We start from the raw sequence: 24,984 nt of genomic DNA on the forward strand, positions 1-24,984 counted from the left end.
TCTGGAGCAGTTCAGGAGCAAAGCAGCTTGCAGCAGGCTACCATCCCACCATGGGCAATGTGTAAACCCCATCCATGGCTCTGGAAGGCAAGGCTCAGCTACAAGCTGTGTCCAGACAATTTCTCCAGGAGCAGTGGCCCTCCTGCAGTACTGTCACCATCTCCTCTGAGCTGTTCCTGCGGCTCTCTGCGATTCATCCTCTGTTGTTCCAGGGTGGAAAAAGGTCGGCCAGTGTTGAACTGAAGGTAACCTCTTAATCAAACTAAGAGGTGGGAGTTATAGTGTTTGCAAAATACTGTACAAATGGGAGGATTTGAACGCATTAAATGAAGGATCAGATTCATTAAATTAAGTGGAAAGCAATGTACATGGATAATTTCAAGGGTTGAGGCTGAATATGGTTTTCAAATAGGAAGTGATCAGCCGCTATACACAACACAGAGCAGCTCTCAAACATTTTTAATGACAGTATTTGTACACAGTTTAATTAACACATGGCACAAGAGAGGTTTGGTAACTAGGATGTAGTCTCACACCAGTCATCTCAATTATAACACATGAAATTTCAAGCATCGATACACCAAGAAGAATGTCACCTGTCCCTGCCCAGCAAGGTCTGGCAATCTGAATTTCCATCACACCTTGTTTCTCTTGGATGCGACAGTAATTCCTTCTCTCCAGATGGAGAAGTCCCCTTAGAAGTAAGTGGATGATCAGCTTCTCATTTGGATTTATTTCTTGTTTTCTGCAATCAAAATTAAGGGGACTGTGTATTGTCACTGCCCAGTGATCCACATTACATTTATGACAGCTATGTTTATTAGTAAATATGTAGTAATTGCTTCCAGAGTTGCTCTTGTGTCTCTGTACGTGTAGGAGAGTTTTCCTGCGATGTGTGATCCCTTTGTTAACACAGCGCTCATTAGACGCCAGACAATTGTTGCAGACGCAGCTGGGTTTTACTCCTCTGCAGGTGTGGTGTTGGTCCGGGGGACTAACTTCAGAATAATCGGTTTCTCTGGTCTTAAGAGTCCCTGTGAGCTCAGCTTGAGAGGGATCTGCAACAATAAGAGGAAAAACACGCTTGGAGATAGACAAATAAGTAGAGATTAAAGGAAAGAAACTTGGCCACGGTTTGGACATAACTTGATCCACAGTGCCTGAAAGCGCACCTCCCCCGAAAGTGCAAAGCATCTGCTGTTAGCACCCACAATGAGAAACTAGGCACCTGGCTCTTCTGGTGTGAGTTTCAAAAGGTAATGTGCTCCTCACCTGAGTTTCTTTGCAGGTCTGGAAGGTGAAATGTTGCAACAGGATGGTGATGGCAACTTTCAGAGTCAGGAGAGCAAACCGCATCCCAATGCAGTTCCTGGGACCAGCTCCAAAGGGCAGGTACGTATAAGGGTCTATGGCCTCTTTGTTTTCCTTACTGAACCTGGGTAATGACATGGTCGGGGGAAAAAAAATGAAGGCAGCAAAAAAACAAAGCGCTACATATCTGTAGTACTTATCCAGAGATCTCTTGCTGGTGCCCTACAGACTTGTTTGTTTTTTCGCTAAGGTATCTCAGTGTACCCCAGCAACTGAGTGCTGTGTCAGGGTCCTCGTCCAGGATGGGGTGGGATCCCACTTCAGTGTTTAGTTTAATTCTGTCCATTCAGTGTAGAAGAAGTTAGGAGCAACATGAAAATCTACTCGCTCTCCCAAAATGAGTGATATTTCCTATCTGTTGCATTTAGTGAGAGAGAAACCAGGGGTTGTCTGGTAGGAGCAGCCTATGGCTTCAGTCTTGCTGGGAATGAGAGGTTGATACCAATTATAAAAATAACCAACTAGGGAAAAGTTATCACTTCCTTGAAAACAGGGGAAGGATCAACTCTGGTATATTTTGTAGCAAAGCCTGTGTGGTTCAGCAATGAAGCTGAACCAAAACAAGTTCAGCAATGAAGATTATATAGAAAGATGGCTAGCAGTTACAAAAAACTCACCACTCTGTCAGCAAGCCTAAAAACTGCGTACAAGATGTTGTGAGGTATGAATGTTATTCTCCCAATAAGATTATGTTGTTTGCAACCCTACTTTAAGTGCAAAGCTCATTTTCTTAAAATGACGTTCCCATGAGCCTGCAATTTCTCATAGGTATTGTTTGTAAAAAGATAGGAAGAACACCATTAGGAAGCTAATCAGAGATTAATACTTAATTACTATGTGAGGAAAAAGCAGCATGATATTTCTTCCCTTTCATCATGCTTTTTGTACCTTTCTGGTCTGAACTCTTCTGGGTTTGGCCAGTACTCAGGGTTGTGGTGCAGGGTATGGACTGGGACTATAACAATGGTTCCTTTGGGAATGGTCACTCCATTTATTTCTACATCTCTCTTGCAGGTTCTCTCAAGCCGTCCTCCAAGGGGGAAGAGCCGAAGGGTTTCATTCACTGCCATGTCAAGATATTCCAATTGCGTCATCGCTTCGTACGTGAGAGGAGCCTGTAGGACGACAGGAGAAAGGGTGGCCAGGTGTGTTGGCATGAGGATTGGATTTTCCTAAAGTGACTGCTGAGACCAGAGTGTCCCCAACCTCTACTGCCCCAGCTATGACTCAGACTCACTGAAGAACAAAATGCAAGGTAGAAATTGCATAATCCATTTCATTTTCCATCCTTGAGTGATGGAAATACCTGGAAATCCTCATCCACTTGTGCATGGGTGTAGAGTATGGCAAATGGGTTTGTGTAGTGGGGTGGCCTGGAAGGTTTCAGCTGCCAAAAGAAAACCACTACAGGGCTGATTGTCTCAGTGTGTGTGCCTTAGAGCTGTTGGAAGATCCCAAGAGGAGAGGGTGTTTAGGAGCTAAAGATTTCTCATTGTCTTGACTGAACAAGGAGGACAGCAGGGTCAGAGGGTCTTCACCATCACTCAACATGCCCTTACCTTGTTGGGTAAAACTCTGTCGATTTCCTCCAGCAGTTTTTGCTGCACATCGGGATGCATGGCCAGTTCATATGCCAGGTAGCAAAGAGTGCTGCTGGTGGGCTCATACCCAGCAAATATAAAGATGAATGCTTGCGACAGGATCTCTGTGTCAGTCAGGGCTGTGAGGAGAGAGGATGTAGGGAGATGAGCAAAACCGGTGTTGACTGATGGTCTCAGCAAGGAACAGGTAGCAATGGGTGGGATTGAGGCAGGTTGTTGCAGTTGTTTTCTGATAACACATCTGTAGCTACTCTGCTATCTGTCTGGAAAAAGTCATTTGATAGAGGAGCCAGATGATTTCCCAGGTCAGAATGATTGACACGGTAGTCCTACTCCCTGGCAAAGGACCTGAGGGATTCCCCTTAGCCCTGGTGCTGGCAACAAGGGACAGAGACTTCTGCCTGGAGCTGGTTAGTGGAGATGGTGGTGACCCATTGAGCCTTTCTCTGGGAAACAGCTCCCCATATTCTCCTTGCTCCCACAGCCCCTGTTGCCATGATGAGTATTTGGATGTTGTTACCTTTACATGAGTGATTTGCTTCATTGCTCCCATGACTGGTTGAGTTCTGGGACTCGATCATCAGCTGCAGAAAATCTACTCTGCCCTGAGAAGGAAAGCAGAAGAATTTCTTTGGTGACAGGTCCCTTGGAGGGCTCAGATAAGCAGATAAGCCTAAGCACAATTTTTAAACTGAAAGCGTCCCCAAAATGCATGACTTCCTTATTGAAAAACGTAACACTTGCTTTTTGCTTTGGAAACCTATCTGTCCTTTTTGTGAAGCCATTGGGTGGGAGAGCAGTGTCTTGAGTGAATTTTGGGAAAGGGATCCAAACTCTAAAAGGGAGAATTTTGCCAGGAAGCAGCCTCAATTTTTGAAAAGTGAGAGGGGAAGGCGCAACCCTGAAAGGTGGTATTGCTGCACTTGTGCTGCTTACTCTGCTCTCTCTTATCCTCTGCCTAATCTTCTTCAGGGAGTCTCTTACTTTGACTTATTAAGTTCTGCAAACCCAAGCTTAGTCCAATTCTACCAAGCCTTTATCTGGATTTAGCTTCAGATCACAGATGTACAAAGTCCGCTTGCTTCTCTGCCAGGGCTGGTCAGGTGAGTCTTTTCTGACAGTATTAAAATCAAGTGTTTACACTTAAGTAGATCCAGGGTTTTGTTGAGTCATTGTACTTTGGCTTCACCTTTGATATCATCACCCTAATTATATTTCACTTAAGTGTATTTTCTGCCACAGTTTCTAGCAAATTCATGCTTGCCTACCTTGTGAGTTTCCTTTTCACGATCCTGCTTAATTTTGGAGATGGATCTCATGAAGAAATCTACAGCATCACTGGGGAAAAAGCTTACATTCATCTTGACCAAAAGAGGAATAAGAAATGGACATACAACTGAAAAACAAATTGAGAATAAAATCACACACTGAACAAACTCTACCTCATAAGATAGCTATGGATGTTACTGAGGAAGTAATGATGCTGTAATGAAGCAATGAGTATTGAAGGACATAGACCTGTTGGAGAGGGTCCAGAGAAGGGCCACAAAAACTATCAGAGGGATGGAGTACCTCTCTTACAAGGAAAGGCTGAAAGAGCTGGGGTTGTTCAGCCTGGAGAAGAGAAGGCTGCGGGGTGACCTTATTTGCAGCCTTTCAGTACTTAAAGGGGGCTTATAAGAGAGATGGGGACAGACTTTTTAGCAGGGCCAGTAGCAATAAGACAAGAGGTAATGGTTTTAGACTAAAGGAGGGTAGATTCAGACTGGATATAAGGAAGACATTTTTTACAATGAGGGTAGTGAAACACTGGGACAGGCTGCCCAGAGAGGCTGTAGATGCCCCATCCTTGGAAACATTCAAGGCCAGGCTGCATGGGGCTCTGAGCAACCTGATCTAGTTGTAGATGTCCCTGCCCATTGCAGGGGGGATGGACTAGATGACCTTTAAAGGTCCCTTCCATCCCAAAGCATTCTATGATTCTATGCTACTGAGAAATTATTTCCTCTCTTGATTTCTTTACCCAGGCAAAGCCTGGGCTTTGCTTTTTTTCCTCTTTCTCGGGATAGTTTGTCTTGATGTAACCCTCTCCCAAGTTCCTGTCAACCAAACACAACTGAGCTGGGCATAATCTTTGCTTTAAGAGATGACCAAAGCATATGCCACCTTCTTTTTCTAAGGCACTGCTTTCTAGGGACAGGTTACTTCTGTGCATTGTACAGCACTATGACAGAAATGTGGCTGAGAAGAGAATTATTGCAAATTCTGAATTCTTTTTTTTTCAGCCTGAGCTATTCACTGCCATGCTGTGCTCATGCAAACATTTTCAAGTCCCCTTCAGAGCATTTCCTTCATTATAGAGACTGGATCTTGAGCTTGTGTATAGACTCCTAAAATTTACAGCACCAGAAGCTCCTCTATGCACAGATCACAAATTTCCCCATGTTTTAGCAAGGTATCTAACCTTAATTTAAGGTTGCAAGTGATTTAAGGTCCATCTTCATCACTATCACTGTAAGCTATTGCACTGCTAGGAAATTGCATCTAATTACAGTCCCCACTCAACACCCTCTTCCAGAAAATGCATTTCAGATAACACCACTCTCCTCAAGCCTTACAGGTGAACTTGGTTTTCAACCCTCAAACCATTTTCCAGCACTTATTTGGATATTGGTTGGGATGTTCATGTTTCTTGCATTGTAGAGTTGCATTCCCAGAGTTTTAGCATGAAGCTAATAATGAGGAAACGACAAGACGAGCTGTTAGGACTTCATCCTAGCTAGTTACCCAAGTTATCCAAGCAATAGTTGATTGGTTAATGTATAGGATGCACCAGTCTCTGATATGCTGTCTAAAGTCACACTTCAGTAGTACTCTGACACCTGAACGAAGTTTTCAACAAAGTCATTTACATGACAAGATGAAGAGTGGGTCAAAAAAGTCAAACTTGACCAACTTCTGCATCTCTCTGACAAAGGGGTCTTTGGGGTTGTTCATGGAGTCGATGTTCACACCAAACGAAGTGCTGGTGACGACGTCCATGCTGTAGCTTCCAAAGATGCTGAGGGAAGATGGAAGATAGACTGTAGTTAAATATTTGGGCCAAGTGAATATACTTTTTCCTAATGCCTATGTGACATTCAAATATAATTTCTCATAAGATGCCCTGCCCTGATTTTGAAAAGGAAATTGGATATAAGGTAGCTGAAAAGCACTTATAGTGAACAGGATAGATTTTTAGAGAGCTTTGGTTTCAAGCCTGCATGGGTTTTGAAATCAGACAGCTTTTCTGAGGATTTTAAAACAGCATGTAGCTACGTGAATGTGTTAGCGCAAGGACAGCATGTGGCTCCTGAGCATGTTAGCTTCTTGGAGAGGGGTGGTAACACACCTTGCTTTGAACATGCCATGAAAATGATCTTGTTCAACCCAGCACAGCCCTATAATATTACCAACTGTCCAAGCCCTCTCCTTATGGGGTTTTTGGTAGGGGAGAGCTTCACTGGTGTGTGACTACGGGTGTGCAGCTGCCCCTTCTGCATCTGTGCTTTGAAATTGGGGGTGAAATACACAGGTTTTCTTCCAGAGCCCATATGGAGGGCACAGATGAGGATAACACACCTGGGGCCGCACTACAGTCTCCCTCCCTGCTCCCCCCAGCAATGGGGCAAGTGATGGATGAGCATCCCACAGTGCTGTGTGTGGGGCAGAGAGGCCAGCAACTCCAGTGTCCTGCAGTATAAGGTGGTGGTGCATAGAGATCCTGAGTATATGCAGGGAAAACTGGGTTTTCCTGGCAGATTTGGGGTTATCTTGGATCTGTGGATTCACAAAGCTGTGCTGGAGCATTTTTTTCCCCCTTCTAATTCCCTTTAGAAGACTTCTCTCTGGGTCTCTCCCTCTAGGAAGTTTCACTAACACTCCAGCTTAAATTTTCCCTTTCAAATTTCTAGCCAGGCTTTCAGCTAGCCCCATTCCTCATTTCAGAGGTCTGGTTTACCCAGCGAGTGAGCTGCGTTGCCAGTACCAAATGAACCGCAGCACTTGCTAACAAGGTTTGCTGCTTAGCCTGCTGCTCCTAGCAGCTACTTACTCCTTTACAGATAGAATGTTGTCCTTTTCCACTTTTTTTTGAACATTTTTCACCAAAGCTTCTCCATAGTGCTTCATTATAGGGAACATCTGTAACACAAACCAGAGATGGTCACTTAAGTGTAGTACATTTCACTCCTTTAAGAAAGGCTTACAAAGACTACAGGGAGTTTCATGAATATTTACAAATACGATCTTTCTGCTAAGGTTTTATTTTAAGCCTTTTTCATTTTTAAATTAGGCATAAATTAAACAGGCCAGCTTAGTTGCCAGGCTCTGACTAAAGAAATCGGACCCCTGTGAAAATCTCAGCCTGAAAACAGTGTCTACTGACTTTCTGATTTAGTTTGTACCTGCTCCTCTGTGTTTTACCTCCTTTAGTTTCCCACTGGTGAAGGTTGGAGAGAGCACAGTACGAATCCTTTTCCACTGTTCGTCTTCAGCTAATGAGATAGCGTTGTTCAGCACCCCTGCTAGATCTACATGCTAGAGGGGGGAAAAAGGTGAGGTGTTAACCCCAGAAAACATAGTGGCTTCCTTGCAAGGATGGGAATGTGGCATGCAAGTCCCTGCCCAGGCTATTTCAGGGGCATTACTACTGGCAGCAGGCTAAGCCCTTACAAACAGCCTCTTTCAAGACACACATACATAAATAATCCCCTTTCCCACAGTAAACCAGCTGTGAGATGCCATTTCCATACCCAGAACAAGTAACCCAACAAGCCCAACACCCGTATGTCTGTGTGTACCCACACCTAACCATGCCACCCAGAACCTGCATCCCAGCTGGTGGCACATGTGCTAGCTGGACCCTTACAGATTCCTGCATGCTCACACAGACTCCAAGTCATCCTATCTATATATATATAGGTGTGAAAGCAGAATTTGTCTGATGTGGAGGCAAACAGCTTACTCTGCCAGCTTGGTTATGCAGTCCCCAGGCTGTAAGGCAGGGGAACAGTGACATACAGTGGCCGTTTACAGTAATTCCTATAGTGCAGTCACTCGTCCCCTATGGGAACCCTGCTACATGCTTGGCATGCTTGTCTCCTCCTGTACTTTGTTTTTTGAACTCTGTGGCACATCGTGATGCTTCTGCTCTTACCCTCCTGTTGGTAAAGGTGGAGTAACAGTCTTTAACCAGCACAGATTTGATGATTTGGGTGTCCAGGACAGCCACCACAGGTTGCCTGCCATCATAAATCCTGGTGGGGGGAGAAGAGGAGACAAATGAACAACCCCAGGTAGTTGAAGAGCAAGGCTTGGCTGATGCCCATGAAGCAAAATGTATTAAACAAATGCTCCTCCATCACTAGCCTTGCTGTTCTGCAGATGCCTAAGTACAGAAATGTAGAAAGTAGAGATGGAAAAGGACTCCCAGGCCTTCTCCCATCTGGTTTTGTAAATGACAAAGGGCACTAAACACCTTCCAAATTCACTGAGAAATGAGCGGGGCTCAGTCCCTCAAAGGACTGGATACTAAATGAAGCAAATGTCTTCACTTTCTCCCCTGACTCTGTGTTTTTCCAGGCACTTAAACACATTACAGTATTAGAAGGAAACTTGTTCGACCCCTTTCAGGCTCTTGAGTTGGGTGTCTGGAGACTTGGGCTGACAGCACTGAAATATCCTTGGAGATGAAACTCAATCCTTGTTTTTGTCTTTTTAAGCTGTCAGTTCTGAATGCATTCCTGGAACAGATATAGATTAAGTGGATTTATGCACTTTCCCCATTTATGCAAAGATATATTTTCCAGATTCCATTTTTTTAAAGTTGCTATAGGGACCAATGGATGCATTATAGAGGATATGCAAGTTTGTAACCGAAGTTATAACAGCAGCGATAAAAGCCACAGGAGATGTCCAGAGCAGAGCAATGAGAGCTGCACTAGCTCCCACTGCAGCAGGTAAGGATCAGCAGCACGAGGAAGTTGGCAGAGTTTGGATCTGCTTCTTCACTCAGTATTGGGAGTCACCTGCATTCCTCTGCTGTTGGTAAACCAGAGGAACCTGACCTCCTGGTGCCAGATTCTTCCTTAAGTAAATAGTAGATTTGCTGCTGGTTTTGTTAGGAGCAGGTGAGGGCCTTTTGTTATCAGTTTTAAAACAGCTTTCATAGTATAGATCAGAGCAATTTCCATGTAGTATGACAATGGCACAGCCCTGCACTCATCAGGCTTTAATGTAAGCCACTATGAGCACCCTGTCATTGCCGTACTCATCGTGCTGGGACTGTCAGGGCTGCAGGTAAAGGGAGCTTTCCTAATGAATTTTTTCTCCCTTTTATACGGATTCTAATTTTGCCTTAAGAAGAAATCATACTCACCCCCAGACTCGCCCATATTTCTGGAAACATTCATTGTCAAAATCCACGAAACCCTGTGGAAAGCAATTTAAAAGTTATTTCAGAGAGGATGCAGCAGAGGGGATAATGTTGGAGATGATGGGTTGGGAGGAATATCTGTAAACTGATGTTTAGAGCTGCCTTCTGAGTTCTCCTCTCCAAAAATATCATGAAGGACAGCATAAATGTACATTGTGCTTGTGAATGAGCTGTTTGCCAGGACACTGGCAAAGGGCAGCTGTAAATCAGCCACCTACAAGTGCTTGTTTGGAGATGCTGTAAAGGCAAGGCCTTGTGGTCTGTGTTACTGAGCCCTTATCCAGCTCTGGCCTTTGCACAACCTGTGCGTTAGAGTGGAGCTTGGCATTTGGAGATAACTTAGCATCACCCTGTATCTGTTTAGCTACAGCTGTATGAGCAAAGGCGTATATTTCTGGAGCCAGGAAGGCTTCAGTCACTTACTTTGCGATATTCCAGGCATGTCCCAAAGAAAGGCAGAGGTCTTGGCCCAGGAATACCCAACTTCTTGAACAGACCAAATGGCCAGGTCCCATACCTGTGGGACAGAAAAGACAACCGAGTGCTACATCCCCGTGGCTGCAAGATCTCCTAAACCTGGAGACTGCAGCAATGTCCCTTTGGCTCGAAGTAGAGAAGGCTGATCTGGGAGCTGGAAAAAAGTGGCCCAAAAGCAAATTGATCTGTAAAAACTACTTAATCAACATGGTAAGGCTCACCACTGCCACACAGAGCTTCAGAAAGATCGCTTTGATGTAAAAGCAGCTGCGTCCTAAATGCATAGATGCTCTGGTGGAAACAGGACCCTACAGCCTTTAGCAAAAGTCAAAAGAGGAGCTCATTGCCAAACAAAGGGCAGAACAGGGAGTTGGAAGAAGGAACACCAAGCTCACATGTTTTTATTGAAGAGAAATCAAAGCAGTGCCAGAAGTGATGTCCCAAACAGGGCTTTTGTCAAGCTGCACTTTAATTTATTGTTCTCCCTCCCCTTAGCCCAGCATTAGCTCAGTGGTGCATCAGGAAGTCTTGTCTTGATGGTTTTCTCTTTAGATTTTATTGACAGCTTTGCAGATTTCTTTCCTCTGAAGCACCCTTTTTGGCAGCTGTAAAGTTATTACTTCTACCTCAGGGCCCTCTGTTTCTCAACAAGGGCCTGGGCTGCAGCCCTTTGAAGCTTGTCTTTGGCTGTGTTGAAAGAGCTCCTCAAAATATTTGTTTTTAGTTAGTAGCTGCAGCTTCCCAAGTGAGTGGTTCATTGCAGAAGGGATGTAAAACTGCAAAGGTTTGGCAGAGGGATGTTATCAGAGATCCTTTTTGGGCCACATGGCAGCAGCTGCTCAGCCAGCATCTTTGGGATGCTTTCCTGAAAAGTCAGAGTCTAGGCTGAGACTTAGGGGGGTTTCCCTTGCAATTACTAATACTTTTCTAAATCCAGGGGACTCCAAATGAGATCAGTCCCCCCAGCACAGGTTCTGCCAGAGCACAAAAGCAGACCTCATCTTATGGTCCAAACAGAGCAGGCAAAAACCAGGGAACGGCATGTTTGCAGGTGCAGAAAGGTTTCACAGAGCTCAGTTTGTCAATGTTTAACCTTTTCTGTCAAAGGTTAATTCAGCACTAGGTATAAAATGTTTGTGGATTCTCATTTGTAATGTATATGGGCAGCCAGGGCTGCAGGAGGACCAGGAAATGCCAGGTTGGGCTGGTTACAAAGCCCAGAAACACTATAGGAACATAGGCTAGGCTTAATCCATTTGAAACATGGCTAGGAAAACGCAGTTTAATGCTCTAATGACTAAAACGTGACACGGTTTTCTGCAGGCTGAGAAGGACCATTCAGTGTAAAGCCAGAGAATAATCATTACTTCTCACCATGGATGTGAACCAGAAATGCCTGATATTCCTTCATGTGTGAACTGGAACAGTGTTTCCCCAGACGGACAGGAAGCATCTGAACAACCTCCCTGTGCTAACGGGCAGGGAAATTTCTATTTTAGCTCAGATAGCAGAGCACAAAGATCTGGGCTTCATCCCTTTTGCCACACCAAAATCACAAGTGGCTGCAGAAGGTGAGAATGCAGTAATCAGCAACCTTAGGTGGCCACAGAGTTATTGAAGTATGAGGGTTTAGGTCAATAATGAGAGTGGGGGTTTGGTTGTTTGGGTTGTGGGTTTTTTTTTTTTTTTTGAAGAATCTGCCCCAAACAGGCTTTTGAATGATACAAATCACAGAAAAGGGTTCAAAGAAAACAGGGCTAGAAGTTTCAGAGCTCACTGAAGTGCTGCAGCTGGAGCATCGCCAGGGCAGACAAATGGATTTTGCTCGTGTGCACCACATTAATCATTAAGGTTTATGGCTAGCAACATGCTGTCTCTGCCTAAGGGCTTGTCAATGCTACAAAGTTTGTCAGTCCAGCCTTGTTGGCAGGGGCTGCCAGCGGAGATGCTGCATGTCCCAGCAAAAGGGGGTTTTCAGCCAGTCCTGCTACGCTGCAGCACTGAACAGCATCAGCAAAGTGGACGAAAGCATTTTCTCACTAGCACAGCTCCTGTGAAGCAGCAGGGTACACTTCTGCCTGATGGAGTCTGTCTGAAAAGCCAGGAGCAGAGACCTGACCTTGCTCTGGGCTTCATTTCTTCCCCCAGCAAGGGTGGGCTGTGGGGATGGGCATGGGATGCCCAGTAGCAAATCCAACTTTTGCAAAGCGTCCCTCCTGGTCCAGGTGGCTGTGCATGGAGCGTCTTACCTGAGCACTGCGGAAGGAGTCAGGAAGACTAAGAACTGATCCTGCGAATGCTCTTCTTCTGGTGCCTTTCTGCTGCTCTCCACCTTTGCAGGTCATGTGGCAGGGTCATCTACTGCCTGTTCCCCTCTATAGGGCAACCTCAGTCAGGGAGGCACAGCCTTCCTTAGACTGTATTTCTGCAGAAAATAACCTAATGGATCGCGATCCTCACTCAAGCCAGCACCCTGCTGGTAACAAATGCCTGGCACCGTTATTACTCAATTATTGCTCAGCAGCAAGATTGTAACAGTGCATGAGAACACTCCAAACCTTGCAGCAAGATCACACGGCTGCATGGTCTTTAGAATCTTCTGCTGCTTCCCAGAGCCTTGTAAGAGGCTGGAAATTACACCTACCTGTTGGCTCTTCGGCAGGCTAGTTGCATGAAAATGAACAATGACAAGAACAGAAAAATGGCGTGAGCAAAGAACCAATAAAGAATATTTACTCACGCTAGCAGGAGGCCGATGAAAATAAGCAAAAGGGCCCATGTCTCCATGGACAAGGAGGGAAGAAGGTTCATTTTGTTTCTTCCCTGGTTGGCTTTGAGTTCTGTCTTGATGTGTCTGTTCCAGGTCTGTGAGAAATAGCAGTGTTTCGCAATGTGCAACCTTTTGTGACCAATCATATGATTTAGGGACTGTTCCATCATGAAGGAGGAGGAGCGAAAGGCAAAGGTAGCAAAGTATGCTAATCTGAAAAACACGATTACTGTGATAGATCAATGCCTGGCTGAACTGTCTGAGGTTCAAATTATTTAATACATACGTTGCCAGGCATTTCGGCTAGTTTCTCTGTTGTAATAGTAAGTAATAACTGACTTCTTACTGAGTAATGTTGCAGGGCTCCTACACCAAAATAAATAAAACCAAGCTACAACGAAAAGGTAAATCCCAAAGCAGGTGTCAGAGTTGGTTTACAAAAGGGAAAGAGAAGTGAAAAGGTTATTTGTATGACAAGATCTTTTCTGGCAGCTGAATTAACTTTGGCAGAATTTAAGATTTTGTTTAAAATATCTTTCTTTCTGTGTTGTGAAGAGCAAGCACTGCCTGCTTCTGTCTGTGGTGGGTCAGAAGCAGCTCTTAAGAAAGGCAGGAATTTGCTCCCTATAAAGGCTTTAGAAGTCCACCTTGTTTGCTGGCTTGTGGCCAGGTGTCTTGTAAGAGAAATGTTGTCATTCCACAACTATAAGCAGTTAAAGTACCATCATTTCCAAAACACCGTTTCATGAATAAAAACAGCACCCACCCTTCTGTAGCAGCTGGCAAAAAGACACAAGCAAAGGGAAAACACAAATTTGGTAATGGTTGTCATGTAAGGATGGAGGAGAAAAGTGATAGCATTCTAGAGGTATGGATGTGCTAAGAGAAGATTACGATGGTGGACAAGGCCAGGCTATTTGGATGGTGTTTGTTAGTGGCCATAATGTTAGGGCAGGAGGCTATATGGTTTGTACAGATGTGTACTACAGCATCTTTAAGGCTTCATTCAGAACTCTAAAATGAGCAATTCCCTTCCTATTGGCGGAGCTGCCGTCTTCAAAAGGGAGTTTACTGACTGCACTGGGTGCAAATAACTGGGTGTTATAAATATTTGGCACATCAAATGCCTTGTGTCTCCAAGGATGTTGCTGTGATTGATGCTGGGTTGACTGATAAGTAGATCTCAGTCCACTTGGTGATACGAGACACATTCTGAAAGTCATCATCTGACTTATCTCAGCAGCATTTGTATCTCATTTCACCTTTGCCTGGCCTTTGCTCTGACCTTCAGAGTCAACTCAGTTGCAGATTATTTTGTAATAAACACAGTCTACTTTAGTTTGATGTGAACAGGCAAGGTCATGAGATAGTTCTAGAAGCCTGTGTCGGGTCCTACCTTGCTTGATTCAGAGAGGTTGAAAGAGCATGTATAAATAGGTGCTTTCCCATTCAGGAGCTTATCACAGCAGTGATTGTTCTCCAGGGTCCCTGTTTGTGCATTTTGACATAGTCTTGAAATCTGAATTTACTGGGCACCAGACGTTCCTGACTTACCATGTTGGGAAATGGGTTAATACAGTTTATTCATTAAATAGGATTGCCGTAGAGTTCTCCATCCGCAGTAAAAATAAGCCTCAATCCTTGTCCTGTTTGGGTCATTTTTAAGGGTAAGAATAGTCTCTGGAAATACTTATTAAAAAAACAGATAGGTACAAAGTCTTGTTGCTGGTTTTGCGCTGTGGTCTTATGATCTCTGCCAAATGGGCTGTACCTACTGACTTCAAGCAAACAAACAAACAAAAAACCACCATCCCCTTGAGAAAGCTGATAGATAAACAAAAAAAATCCTCATGTGATCAATCCATGCCAGAGGAAAGTCAGTGACCCAGGAACGACTGACCAAATTTTCACATTACATGTAACTCCAGCTCAGAGCTGGGTTTATGCCCTAACTTGCTCTATATTAAAACTGTAAACCTCCAACTCTAGGCTGTGGTGCCCATAAACTGCTAGCAGGTATGGCAAGCCAGCCAGGAGGTCATGTTTCAGAGGTGTCTTGGGCACCTTCAGAAGGGAGCCCAGGGAAGACTTCTCCTCCTGACCTCCATCTCTGGGAGGGAGGAGAAACATCAGCTGTTTGGCACCATTTTCAGCCAAGGCTGAACTGTGCCTCCCAGAAACGGTGGGAAGGAAGAGATCTGCACAGCCAAGCCCCAGTCTACCATCTCCCTTCCCAGCAGAGGTCTCTGCCTACCTGGAGAGAACTGCACAGCCAAGCCCCAGTCTACCCTCTCCCTTCCCAGCAGAGGTCTCTGCCCACCTGGATGCAGCTGCACTAAGCCATCACAATTGTCCCTTCACCCTATCCAAGTCCTTTAGATGTGCCTTGTTCCTGATCACCACAGGCTTTTAGGCCCACCCTCTGCTTCTCCTGGACATTTTGAAGTGCACTGCTTCCCATCACAGGTTTTGGTGAGCACACCGCCCCAGGCATCTGGAGCAGAGGCACACTGCTCAGGGGCGTGAGAAGGTGCAATTATACCTGTGGGAACACCCTGCTAGTGACACAGCTAGTCTCATTCATGGGTGACAATGTCATACACAACGGGCAGTGCACGGTGGATATGCAACACTCACCCTCGTCATTTAGGCTGCTGCACCATACGGTAACTCCTGTGTTGCCACCATGCTTCCAGGACAGCCACAAGCTGGTGGTTTAAAAAGCCAAAGTTTGCAGCAAATTCAGAAGAGACCTGAGCTGCTTTTCCATTTCTAATGCCCCTAAGTAGCTCAGATTAATGGATTAATGGCTTTCAGGAAAGCAAAATAACACCGCGTTGTGATTTCAGCGTAATGAAAGGAGTTCTCCTAATCCAGGTTGTGAACAAGGTGTGATGAGCAGGAGGGATTTCTTGTATAATAATGACTGGGGGCTGAGCAGTAAAATGGAAGAACATGTATTTCTTCCACAAGCTGTGAAACCAAATGATGTAGGGTAAGAAAACCACTGTGGAATAGCAATTATGACTGGGGCACAGGTGTGGAGAAGAAAGAGCAGTTCAGAAAAGAAAGAGCTATTGGCAAAAAAAAAAAAAAAAAAAAAAGCCACAGTAGGTAACATTTTGTGTTCATGATGAAAAGGACTACAAGGGCATAAGGAGGGCCAGGCTGGATAAGCCTGAATCTTTAGGTCTAACTTACTTTTGAGTATGATCATGAAAGAGGTTCTCCTGAGGTAGTCTGGAGAATTTCTTTCAGATTCCCAGGGCTGGACCAGTTGCAGCAGAGACTCTGCAGGGCTACTTGGGATACAAATATTGCTGGGGAGTTGTATCATTATGGAGTACTTTAAACTCTCTACATATAGATTGTAAAAAATGCTACTAATCGTGCAGAGCTCAGATAATTTCTGTATGGGAAATGGCAGATTTCTGCACTGGAGAAACACCAAACTGGCAAGCAGTGGAACTGCTTTAGCTTCAGGTTGATAAGAAATTTAAGATATTCTAGAAGAACAGTTGGGAGCAAAACTACCTTGGGCTGAACAAAATGCATTCCTTTAGTTTAACAGAAGTATAAACAAAAAGAAACTTATAATTAAGGCGCTCTTTTTCAAGAGGACAAATTAATGAAACAAACCAGTGGAAGATCTCAGGGCCTTCAGGGTAGACTGTGCCTAGCTTCCTTTTCAAGTCAACAGTGCTAATACTATCAGCCAGTTGTGTGCCGAGAGACTTGCAGGAACAGACTTGACACCCAACTAGCTGAACAGCTACATTAAAAAGGATGCTCAGAATAAATCAACCAGATAGGAGGCTGAGAAAAAAAAAAAAGTAGACGACTTTGTAGTTCAAGGTATACTATTATATGTTCTGCATGTAAGATCTTCTGGGATAGGAGCTTGTTTCTGTGCCCGAGTCGGAGCAGCCCAGTGCTTGAACATACCAGCTCACTGGGGTCCAGTTGGGGGGGGTCCAGCATATCAGTGGCACTTCTCGCCCCTTTGGAGACATGCCCCCCAAAAACCTTTGTTTGTTTAGTTTAGCTAAATGATAGCTGGGCTGGAAGGTGGTTGCTATGAGATAAATGCCAGGCAGAAGAGCTATTTAATCAAATTATGATGTTGGCGCAGGGACAAATGGGTATAACCCAGCGACGACTAAATGCTAGGCTGGAAATGAGCACAGTCCTGGCCTGGAAAGCTCAGGAGTCTTCCCATCATGGGGTTATAAGAAAGAAAAAAAGCTCAGATAATGCAAAACAGGGCTAGATAAGACAGCTGCTGGTGGGAGGAGGGAGCAATGCATTAAATTTCTTACCAACGCTCTTCTGCCAGAGCTATGTGAGGAGTTCACTTTCTGCATAGGCAGAAGATGTGGGGACGCAACTATTTATTTTCCCTGATACACAGTGGTTTAGTTACCCACAGGAAAATACTTCATAATGAAGGCTATTTTGTTGTCAGTGGTTAAAATATTGATACACTGCTGCTGGATAAAAAATCAATGTATTTGGAGGGGTCTCTGATGATATTTTATGTAGTTCTGTGACTGATACCCTCTTGCACATAGATTTCCTTGGGATTTAAAAAGCTCACAAAAAACCTCAACAAAAAAGTAATTAATTCCCCTGGATGTTGTGTTCCATATACTGAGCTTTGGAACTACACAGAAACTAGGACATTTTTCTGATTTTTTTTCAGTTAAAGTAATATCCCTGATACATACCAATCTTCCATCATAATCTTTACAATATATCATTATATTCTTTTTCATTCTAAGAAATGACAGCTACAAAAGCTATACGATATCTGGATAGCTAATTAACTCTGTGCACCACTTTCTTCTGCCTAATCCAACACAAATGTATGTTTGAGGTTCTCTCACTTTAACGTTATAAAATGAGTTAAGAAAAAATAAAGTATCCTGCTAGCTCCACACATGACTTCTCACCTACAATGCAATGAAAGACGGGGTTACGTCCCACAAGGGAACAGCAACAACAATCCTGGATAAATGGAAACTAGAAGAAATGTATTTCCAATACAAGGTGCAAGATCATGTTCTTTCCTGGATATTATAGGGAGGATACCTTGATGGGGCAGCTGCGTGCGAGTGCTGCTGTGTTACGCCATAATTTTGGCAAAGTGATTCCAAGAAGTGTCTGCACACGTCATTGCCTGAGCAGACTTCTGCATTGGCATGTCACAGCCTGGTGAAGTCAGCGCACTTGACTCATTCAGAGCAACGGATCTTTTAAAGAGTGACAAATCAAATTGTTCATCCGGAGTATAAGGATTTTGTTATGCAAAGCACTACATGAGATTGTGCCTAAAGCAGGAATAACGTAATGTCTTCAGCCATTGTCCCTGCTGCCGCTGCAGCTTTCCACAGGGTGACCTCCTCTGACTGTATCTCAGCAGGTTCAGCTCCACTGTGGTTGGAGCTAACTAGCACTAGTTATGCTAGTTAGTAAGGATCATGAGACACAAGTATTTGTAATAGAAGCAACCAGAATCTTTTCTCAGCGTGCTTTTAGATCACTTGCCTTTTCATCATCTGACCGGGATGGTTTGCTTTCTTCATTGCTCTTTGGTGGACTGGGATAGATGAGGCCACCTCTCATGATGAAGATGTGCAAAAGCAGTCGATGTCAGGGCTGTTGTGCATGGAGGTTCATGGAAAGGGTGTACACAATAACAAAGACGGCTGGGTTTTTTTAATGCATTTCACCTAAATACGAGTGTTGCCAAATTGCTGCTCCCTCATCCCCATTCCCTCTGGTCAGCTACCTGATCTGCTCCCAGCTGCCTGTAATGCTGGAAAAGAATTATCTTGAGGTTATTTTCATATCACGTGTCAGTGCATCCTGATACATTCTTTTTCTCTTCTCTTTTCTAAATAGCATTTCCTCAGGGTCTAAAGTTTCAGCTTTAACTCAGACCTTTTTTTTTTGTTAAAAGTAAATGGGATTATTTTGAGAACCAGTCCCTAAAATTACCTTACGTGAGAAAAATACCTGGGCATTTAGGTGAACTCAGCGGTACAGGCTGTTGTTTGAGTCACTCTGTGATAAGCCGTTTTTAGTATGCATTTGTGGTAAGATAGTTATGCTGTAAAAAAAAAAAAAAAAGTAAAAATCAAAAGTTGTGTCATCTCTATTGCAGATTGAAAATGAGTCTGACAGGTCAAATGAGTTTTAAGTACCCAGTAGCATGGAACCCTGGGTCAAAGAGTTCCTAGAATTAGCTTATCTATCTGAACTCAGGAGCTCGTGTGAGTAAGTCGTTTGGGATGTCACCAGTTCTGATCTCCACTCTGTGTGTAAAAACATCTCTCACTGCCCAATTTGTCCATGCAGTTTACCTTGTTGAATATTTAACTACTTACCAGTCTATGTGATGATATTTCAAATCGCTGAGCCTGGAAATCCCTAACGGACGTGTGGGAGAGGATGGGTCCCACCAGAAAAATTTTCACCAGTCCCAAGAAACTAGATATGTAGCTTCTCCAAACCAGGGGGCTTTTATTCCAGCCTTTTGTGTTTTTATGCAATTCTGTGCCCCTCTAGTTTTTGACCTATCAATACCACCACTGCCACCCCCCCTCCCTGGCAGGAGGCACCTTGGCTGTATGTAGAAATGCTTGGCTTGGCCGATGAGGGCGTCTCCAGCCCCAAAGCCCCAAATCTTTCAGGTACTTTGAGGACCGGAGAGCTTATCTCTGCAGCAAGGACGCTTGCACTGCCCCCAGCTTTGTAGGCTGCTTCTGCTGCTCTTTTAATTTAGAGAGAAGTGTATTTTGGAAAATAGCTCAGAGTGCTCTCACCAGAGAGCTGCGGCGCCTTTGCTGCCTCCAGCTGTGGTTCCAAGCTGGCTGGTACCGATGCCTCGGAGGTGGATTCAGGTGCAAATCTGACAAGACACGTATAAATGGCAAGGACAGAAATAGCAGCTTTAAAACACAATTATTCCCTTAGGTTGATGTTCCTGCCCAGCAGCGCGGGGGGTTCTCAAGGAAAAAGCAGTGGTAGGGAAAGAGGTTTCAAAACCTTTTTCTGAAGTTTCATGGCCTCATCCTTTAATCCTTATACACCGGAGAAATTCTTACATCCGTGATCTGAGTTGCTGGTGCTGAGTACCTGACTGAAGAGTGAGAATCAGACCCTAATTAAGAGAAATTGATCATTACAAACAGTTCGGTCAGCAGCCCTTGTCCACCTCTGTGCTAATTTATGCATTTCAAGAAGAATTGCAGAAATAACATGAAGTTCAGCAGCTCTCAGAGCTGATGCTGAACCTCTTGCTGTTTCATCCGTTCACCAGGATGGTTCCTGGTGGCCATCGTGCCGTTAATTTTCTGTGTTAACTGAGGGAAGGGCCCTTTGGAACCCCCACCATACGCTTTCCTCTCTCTCACTCCAGCACCAGCAGCAATTCCCACTCTTCCCAATAACCTTCAGCTTCCCCAAGCCTATATGTATGACAAAGACAGACCTTTAAAATGTTGGACAGAGACCCAAATTGAAGGGCACTGTGATAAATTCTGGCAGCGGTTTGACATGATGGGAAATTCATTCCTCCCACATAAATTATTTTCTGCACTTTTCAGGCTTTAGCCTTTTACTGTGCATTTTCAGCAATAAACAGTGAAATATGACATTATTTACTTGTGAAGCACTAATAATGCGTACACGCCATAAAACCTGATGATGCTCTGGAGAGCTCGCAGTCACCAGCATAAACACAGGGAAGACAGAACGTGCCGCAGACCCTGCGCAGGGATGGCCGCGCGTGTCCCGGCTGCTTCCCTGCTTTATGCCTCCCTGAAGCATCACTTATTGCAGGCAGCCCAATTTATTCCCTGCTGACTTAGCTCCCCAAACACATGGGATGCCCTCTCCTTTAGGGTTCATCTGCCCTGATTTTATAAACATCTCTCAGCTACTCTATTGCTACCTGACCCAGCTTGTTTAGTGACACATCCCCGGCGGAGCCGAGCTCAGCCGGGGCTGCGAGATGGGGTAAAACCTGAGCCTGGCTAAACCCCACCGCCGGGGCTGCAGTGCTCAGGCACAGTTAACTTGGCATGTCTGGCTGCAGGGGTGAAGTGTCGCAAGTGATTTTCAGCATGTGTGCATGGATAATACCATAATGAAGTCCAGATACTTTAACTTTCCACCATGATTTTGTGTTTTCTTGAGGCCTTTCACATTGATGTGGCTTGACTTTGTTACTGAGCTTTGGGTTAGCTTAGCCTGGCTTTGCATGTTCAGACATAGCCATGCCCACACCGTGTCCTTGTGCCCACACTGTGTCCTTGTACCCACGCTGTGTCCTTGGCACTTCTGTGCTTGGCTCTGTGGACTGGGAGCTGGCTGGATCTGCAGCAGCAGCCTCCCCCTGGAGAAGAGGTTCGTGGGATGCATTTGTGGCATCCCAGTTGTACTGTTTCTTTTGTTACACCAAGCCAGGGAAGTTTCAGATTAAATTAAAGGTGAAGCCTGGGATGTCCCTGCGTGCTAGCGAGGCTCTGAACCCAGAGGGATTCCTGCAAAAACCTTGCTAAGGGCTTGGGTTAACTGTGCAGGGTAGCTAGGTCATCCTTTGTCATTCTTTTGGGCTTTGGCAGTGTGAGGAGCGCGGTTTGCTTATCGAACCCTCAAAATGCCTGAAAGCCGAGAGCTGGCAGTGCAGTTAGCCTGTCTGTGAGCAAGGAGGAGGAACCTGGCCTCCTCCAAAGAAAATACGAAGCAGCTTTGGCCATATCTATTATCATTATTGGAGCTGTCAGCTGAGATTCAATACAGAGCTTTAGATAGATGTATCGAGGCCAGCTTCCACGCTGACTTACCACAGCAGCAAAGGAGCCAGCTCCTGTCTCATTTGTGCTCATTTAATCCCATTGATTTCACCAGAGCTGAGGGTGAGGAGGAAGGCAGCAGCGGGCTCTGCAGATCACAGCCCCAGGCACCAGCTTGGCTTGACCCCCTCGTCCTCCGTGTACCATCCCCAGGAGACGACGGGGGGATTTGGGGACCCCGTGTTTTGTGCAAACCCCAGGACAAACACACAGGGATGAGCTCTTCCAGAATAAAATATTTTGCCCTAAATCAGGTCACTGGGAAGCTGGACTGTAACCTTCTCATTTTCTGATTTCTATTATTCTTCCTCTGCGGTACGTTCTTACAGCTTAACCGTTTTGCTCCATCTTAAGGTTGTACCGAGAAAGGGACACCGTTGGCTATTTTAGCAGAAGTGAAGCCAATATTTCTCTGTTTTCCAGCCCATTCCACAGAGCTGTGCAGCAGTCGGTCTCAAAGAAGCAGGGTCACGTCAATTCTCCTGTCTCTTATAAAAATATTGTGTCAGGAGTTAGATCCCTGTGGGGTGCTGATTTACTTCAAGTATCTATACATTTCTGTAGAAAATGAGAATATTCAGGAGAGGTAGTCAGTCTGTTCTAGGACTACAGCTAGAGTTTGCTGTCCAGATTAATTAAAGGGCTGATGAGGCTGTGAATGTGATTACCTCTTCTTCTTATCTTGTTCCAAAGTCCATGCAATATCTACAGTGTTTCAAAGTTATATATATATTTTTTAAAAATCAATAGCAGTGGAGTTCTCATTATCACCAACCTACAAATAAAGTTGTATCAGAAGCAGAGAAGGGAAAACCTTGGTGTGGAAACAGGCTTCGCCTTTATGTTTGCGAGTGGATTTTCCTCGTAAGAAAAACTATTGAAAATCTCAAAAATTACTAATGCAAAACAAAACAAAAAACCCCTGTAACCCACCATCATCAGCTCCTGTAGGTGAGGCTTTAAAAAGTGTTGTCTAAGTACTCAGGATCAGGTACTTGAGGTGAAATAGGTGTTGGATTTTTGCTTGGCCACCAAATTCCAGCCTGTGAATTCTTCTGTATCTGTTTCTCCACGGACAAGGACAGTTTCACAGCAGGTCCCCACAGAGGACCTGGTAGGACCTTGAGAGACAGAGATGAGTCTGTTCTTTGGCCCCAAGGGCTGAACACAGGTACCTCAAATCTTCCCTTCTCCCAAGGCTCAAGTAATTGCTGCTATTCAAATTGCTCTCATTAATTGAGAGTGTAGTATTTGAGATGAGGGGAGACCTTATACCTGCGAAGGATGCTTTCTTCCACCCACCTCACGGGGAACTTGCCATCACTCCACTTGTGCCCTCCATTGCTGCCACTGCCGGCCGGACCTTCAGACAGAGGAAGGCAGCTTTATTTTACCCAAGGGCTGTGTTGATTTGGGGCCTTTGTTGGTGGCTCAGCACCAGGCTGGCAGGCTGGGCTGGGCTCCTCCAGCCGCAGAGGGGTTCAGGCGTTGCCTCTGCCATCACATCTCTTCCAAAAGCCACTGCCACAACCCTGTCGACTCCAGGGCTGTCACGCACTGCCATCTGTGAGCAGCAAGGTCAGCAAAGTTGCTAGCACCCTTTTAGCCTGCTGTGATAAATACACAGTCACAAAGGTTTTATAACACACCTCAGAACAGGATCTGCCCTTCATTATCCAAACGAGGTCAAATTTGTGCCAGCACATAGCTATGAGTCACGGCAGATTTCGATTGGGATTTCTGATTCCTGAACAAGGACTGATGAGGCTCCCCAGTAGCTGCCATTAATCTTCTTCCCCGCAAGCTCTGCATGGCTGCAGTTGAAGAGGTTTTGTGTTTGTTCTCACTCATTTGCACAAAAGGTGACAGTGCAATGGGTCTGACAGCCAGGACACGGACAGGAAGGATCTCGTCTGGGTTTCAGGCCAGGGATTTCACGGCAGTCCTTCGTCACGTCTTAGCAGTGTCTTGGAGAAATGCAGCTGCAGCGAGGGGCCTTGGTCTGTGCTCGTGAGACGTGGTGGCTTGGGGCAGCTTCTCCAGGGATGAAGGAAGATGCTTCTTCACCGGTGGGGCCAGGGCATCCCGTCCCTGGAGAATTTCTGAGCACAACGGCAGTGCAAATGACTGCCCACCACACCAATAATGGTGTCCGTAAGCAGCAAAGCCACCCATGCTTTTCAGCTTCAGGGGCTTCCTGCTCAAAGTTGTGTGGTTTAGGTCTCCCCTTAGTATTTCAGGAAGCTTTCAGACCAATTAAATTCTTAAAGATCGCCTCTCAGCTCTTTGCGCAGTGGCTTCGCTTCTGCCTTTGTTGCAGACTTGCTGCATGCCTGTGTATAAACCACCTTAAACACACCTGGGACAAGACAAAAATTCATCTCCCTGCTTCCCCGCTCTCCTCCCCGGACCACACTCTGCCAAAGAGAGGAGAAACCAGCAGCCCTGGGTTCACAGTCCCAGGAAGCAGAGGGAATTATTTTTCTATTGAACCTTTCATTCTCCAGATACCAAAACACTTTGTGAAGTCGGGGCCTGTAGGGAAGCAGAGCTGCTATTTATGTGATCAATAAAAAGTTTTACACGGAGCCTTGGATGCTTACAAAAGATGGGAAAGAATGTAGCTGAAACAGCTCTTCACATGAAAACAAGATGTTTATTGGTATTGAAACACCCTGCTAGGCTGAAATCAGATGTCAAGCGATGTGAGCTCAAGCCAGGATGTTTCTCACTGGGGAGGGGAGAAGAGCAGGCTGGCCTTTTGCATAGGACTAGTTAAAATTTCCCTGTCATTATGTGTAATAATAGAAGGATAAATGCATAGCATGGTGAGATGATTGAGGCTGGAGCCAAGGGGGACAGAGCCAATAACATTTTATATATTTTCCTGCCATGTGAATTCTTCACACCTTGAACTACTTTTCCTTGATTTTCTTCTTTTTTTTCCCTTTTTTTTATTGAGGCAACAGCCAATAAAAGAAGCTAATGGGTTAGAAACCACGTAAGCAATCTCCCACTGAGCTTTATTCCCCACAGGCTCATTGCATCAAAGGGAAGGAAGCAAAATAGGGCGACCAAATGCTACGTAATAGCGAAAACAAGTTGGCTGCTGCCTGCTCTGCCCCAGGCTCAGGGCAGGTCACGTTGCCTGCAAGGGCTGTTGGACTCATGGGGACCATGGCAGCCACCTGGGCTGGGGTAATGAGGACATTTTGGGGCTTTACACAAGGCAGCACAGCTCGTGCCTTTGCTTTGCATTCCTCCTTCCCCACTCCTTCAAATGCAAATAGTCTTCACTGTGCTTGCTTCTTCACTATGCTTGCTTCTTCCCTGCTTCCTCCTGTGCCACCTCCATGCTTGGAGCACAGGCCTCTTGCGTGTTGTGACTCCCCTCTTACTGCATTCAAATCCCGTTTTCTGACTGGGAGG

The 24,984-nt window shown here is 45.1% G+C and overlaps 1 protein-coding gene across 1 annotated transcript; it reads right to left on the reverse strand.

The window, feature by feature from the left end:
- Window positions 1–959: 959 nt before the first annotated feature.
- Window positions 960–12,735, reverse strand: LOC309591596 (cytochrome P450 3A9-like; the record flags this gene model as incomplete). Its single annotated transcript, XM_082314167.1, has 13 exons — window positions 960–1,058; window positions 1,273–1,435; window positions 2,260–2,486; window positions 2,931–3,091; window positions 3,493–3,577; window positions 4,241–4,368; window positions 5,885–6,033; window positions 7,066–7,154; window positions 7,437–7,550; window positions 8,170–8,269; window positions 9,391–9,443; window positions 9,871–9,964; window positions 12,665–12,735. 13 exons carry the CDS (start codon window positions 12,733–12,735, stop codon window positions 960–962), a joined length of 1,533 nt encoding a protein of 510 aa, XP_082170293.1.
- Between the last annotated feature and the right edge of the window lie 12,249 nt (window positions 12,736–24,984).

The sequence above is a fragment of the Platalea leucorodia genome (assembly GCF_965183815.1).
Source record: "Platalea leucorodia genome assembly, chromosome: 5".
NCBI classification, from domain to species: domain Eukaryota; kingdom Metazoa; phylum Chordata; class Aves; order Pelecaniformes; family Threskiornithidae; genus Platalea; species Platalea leucorodia.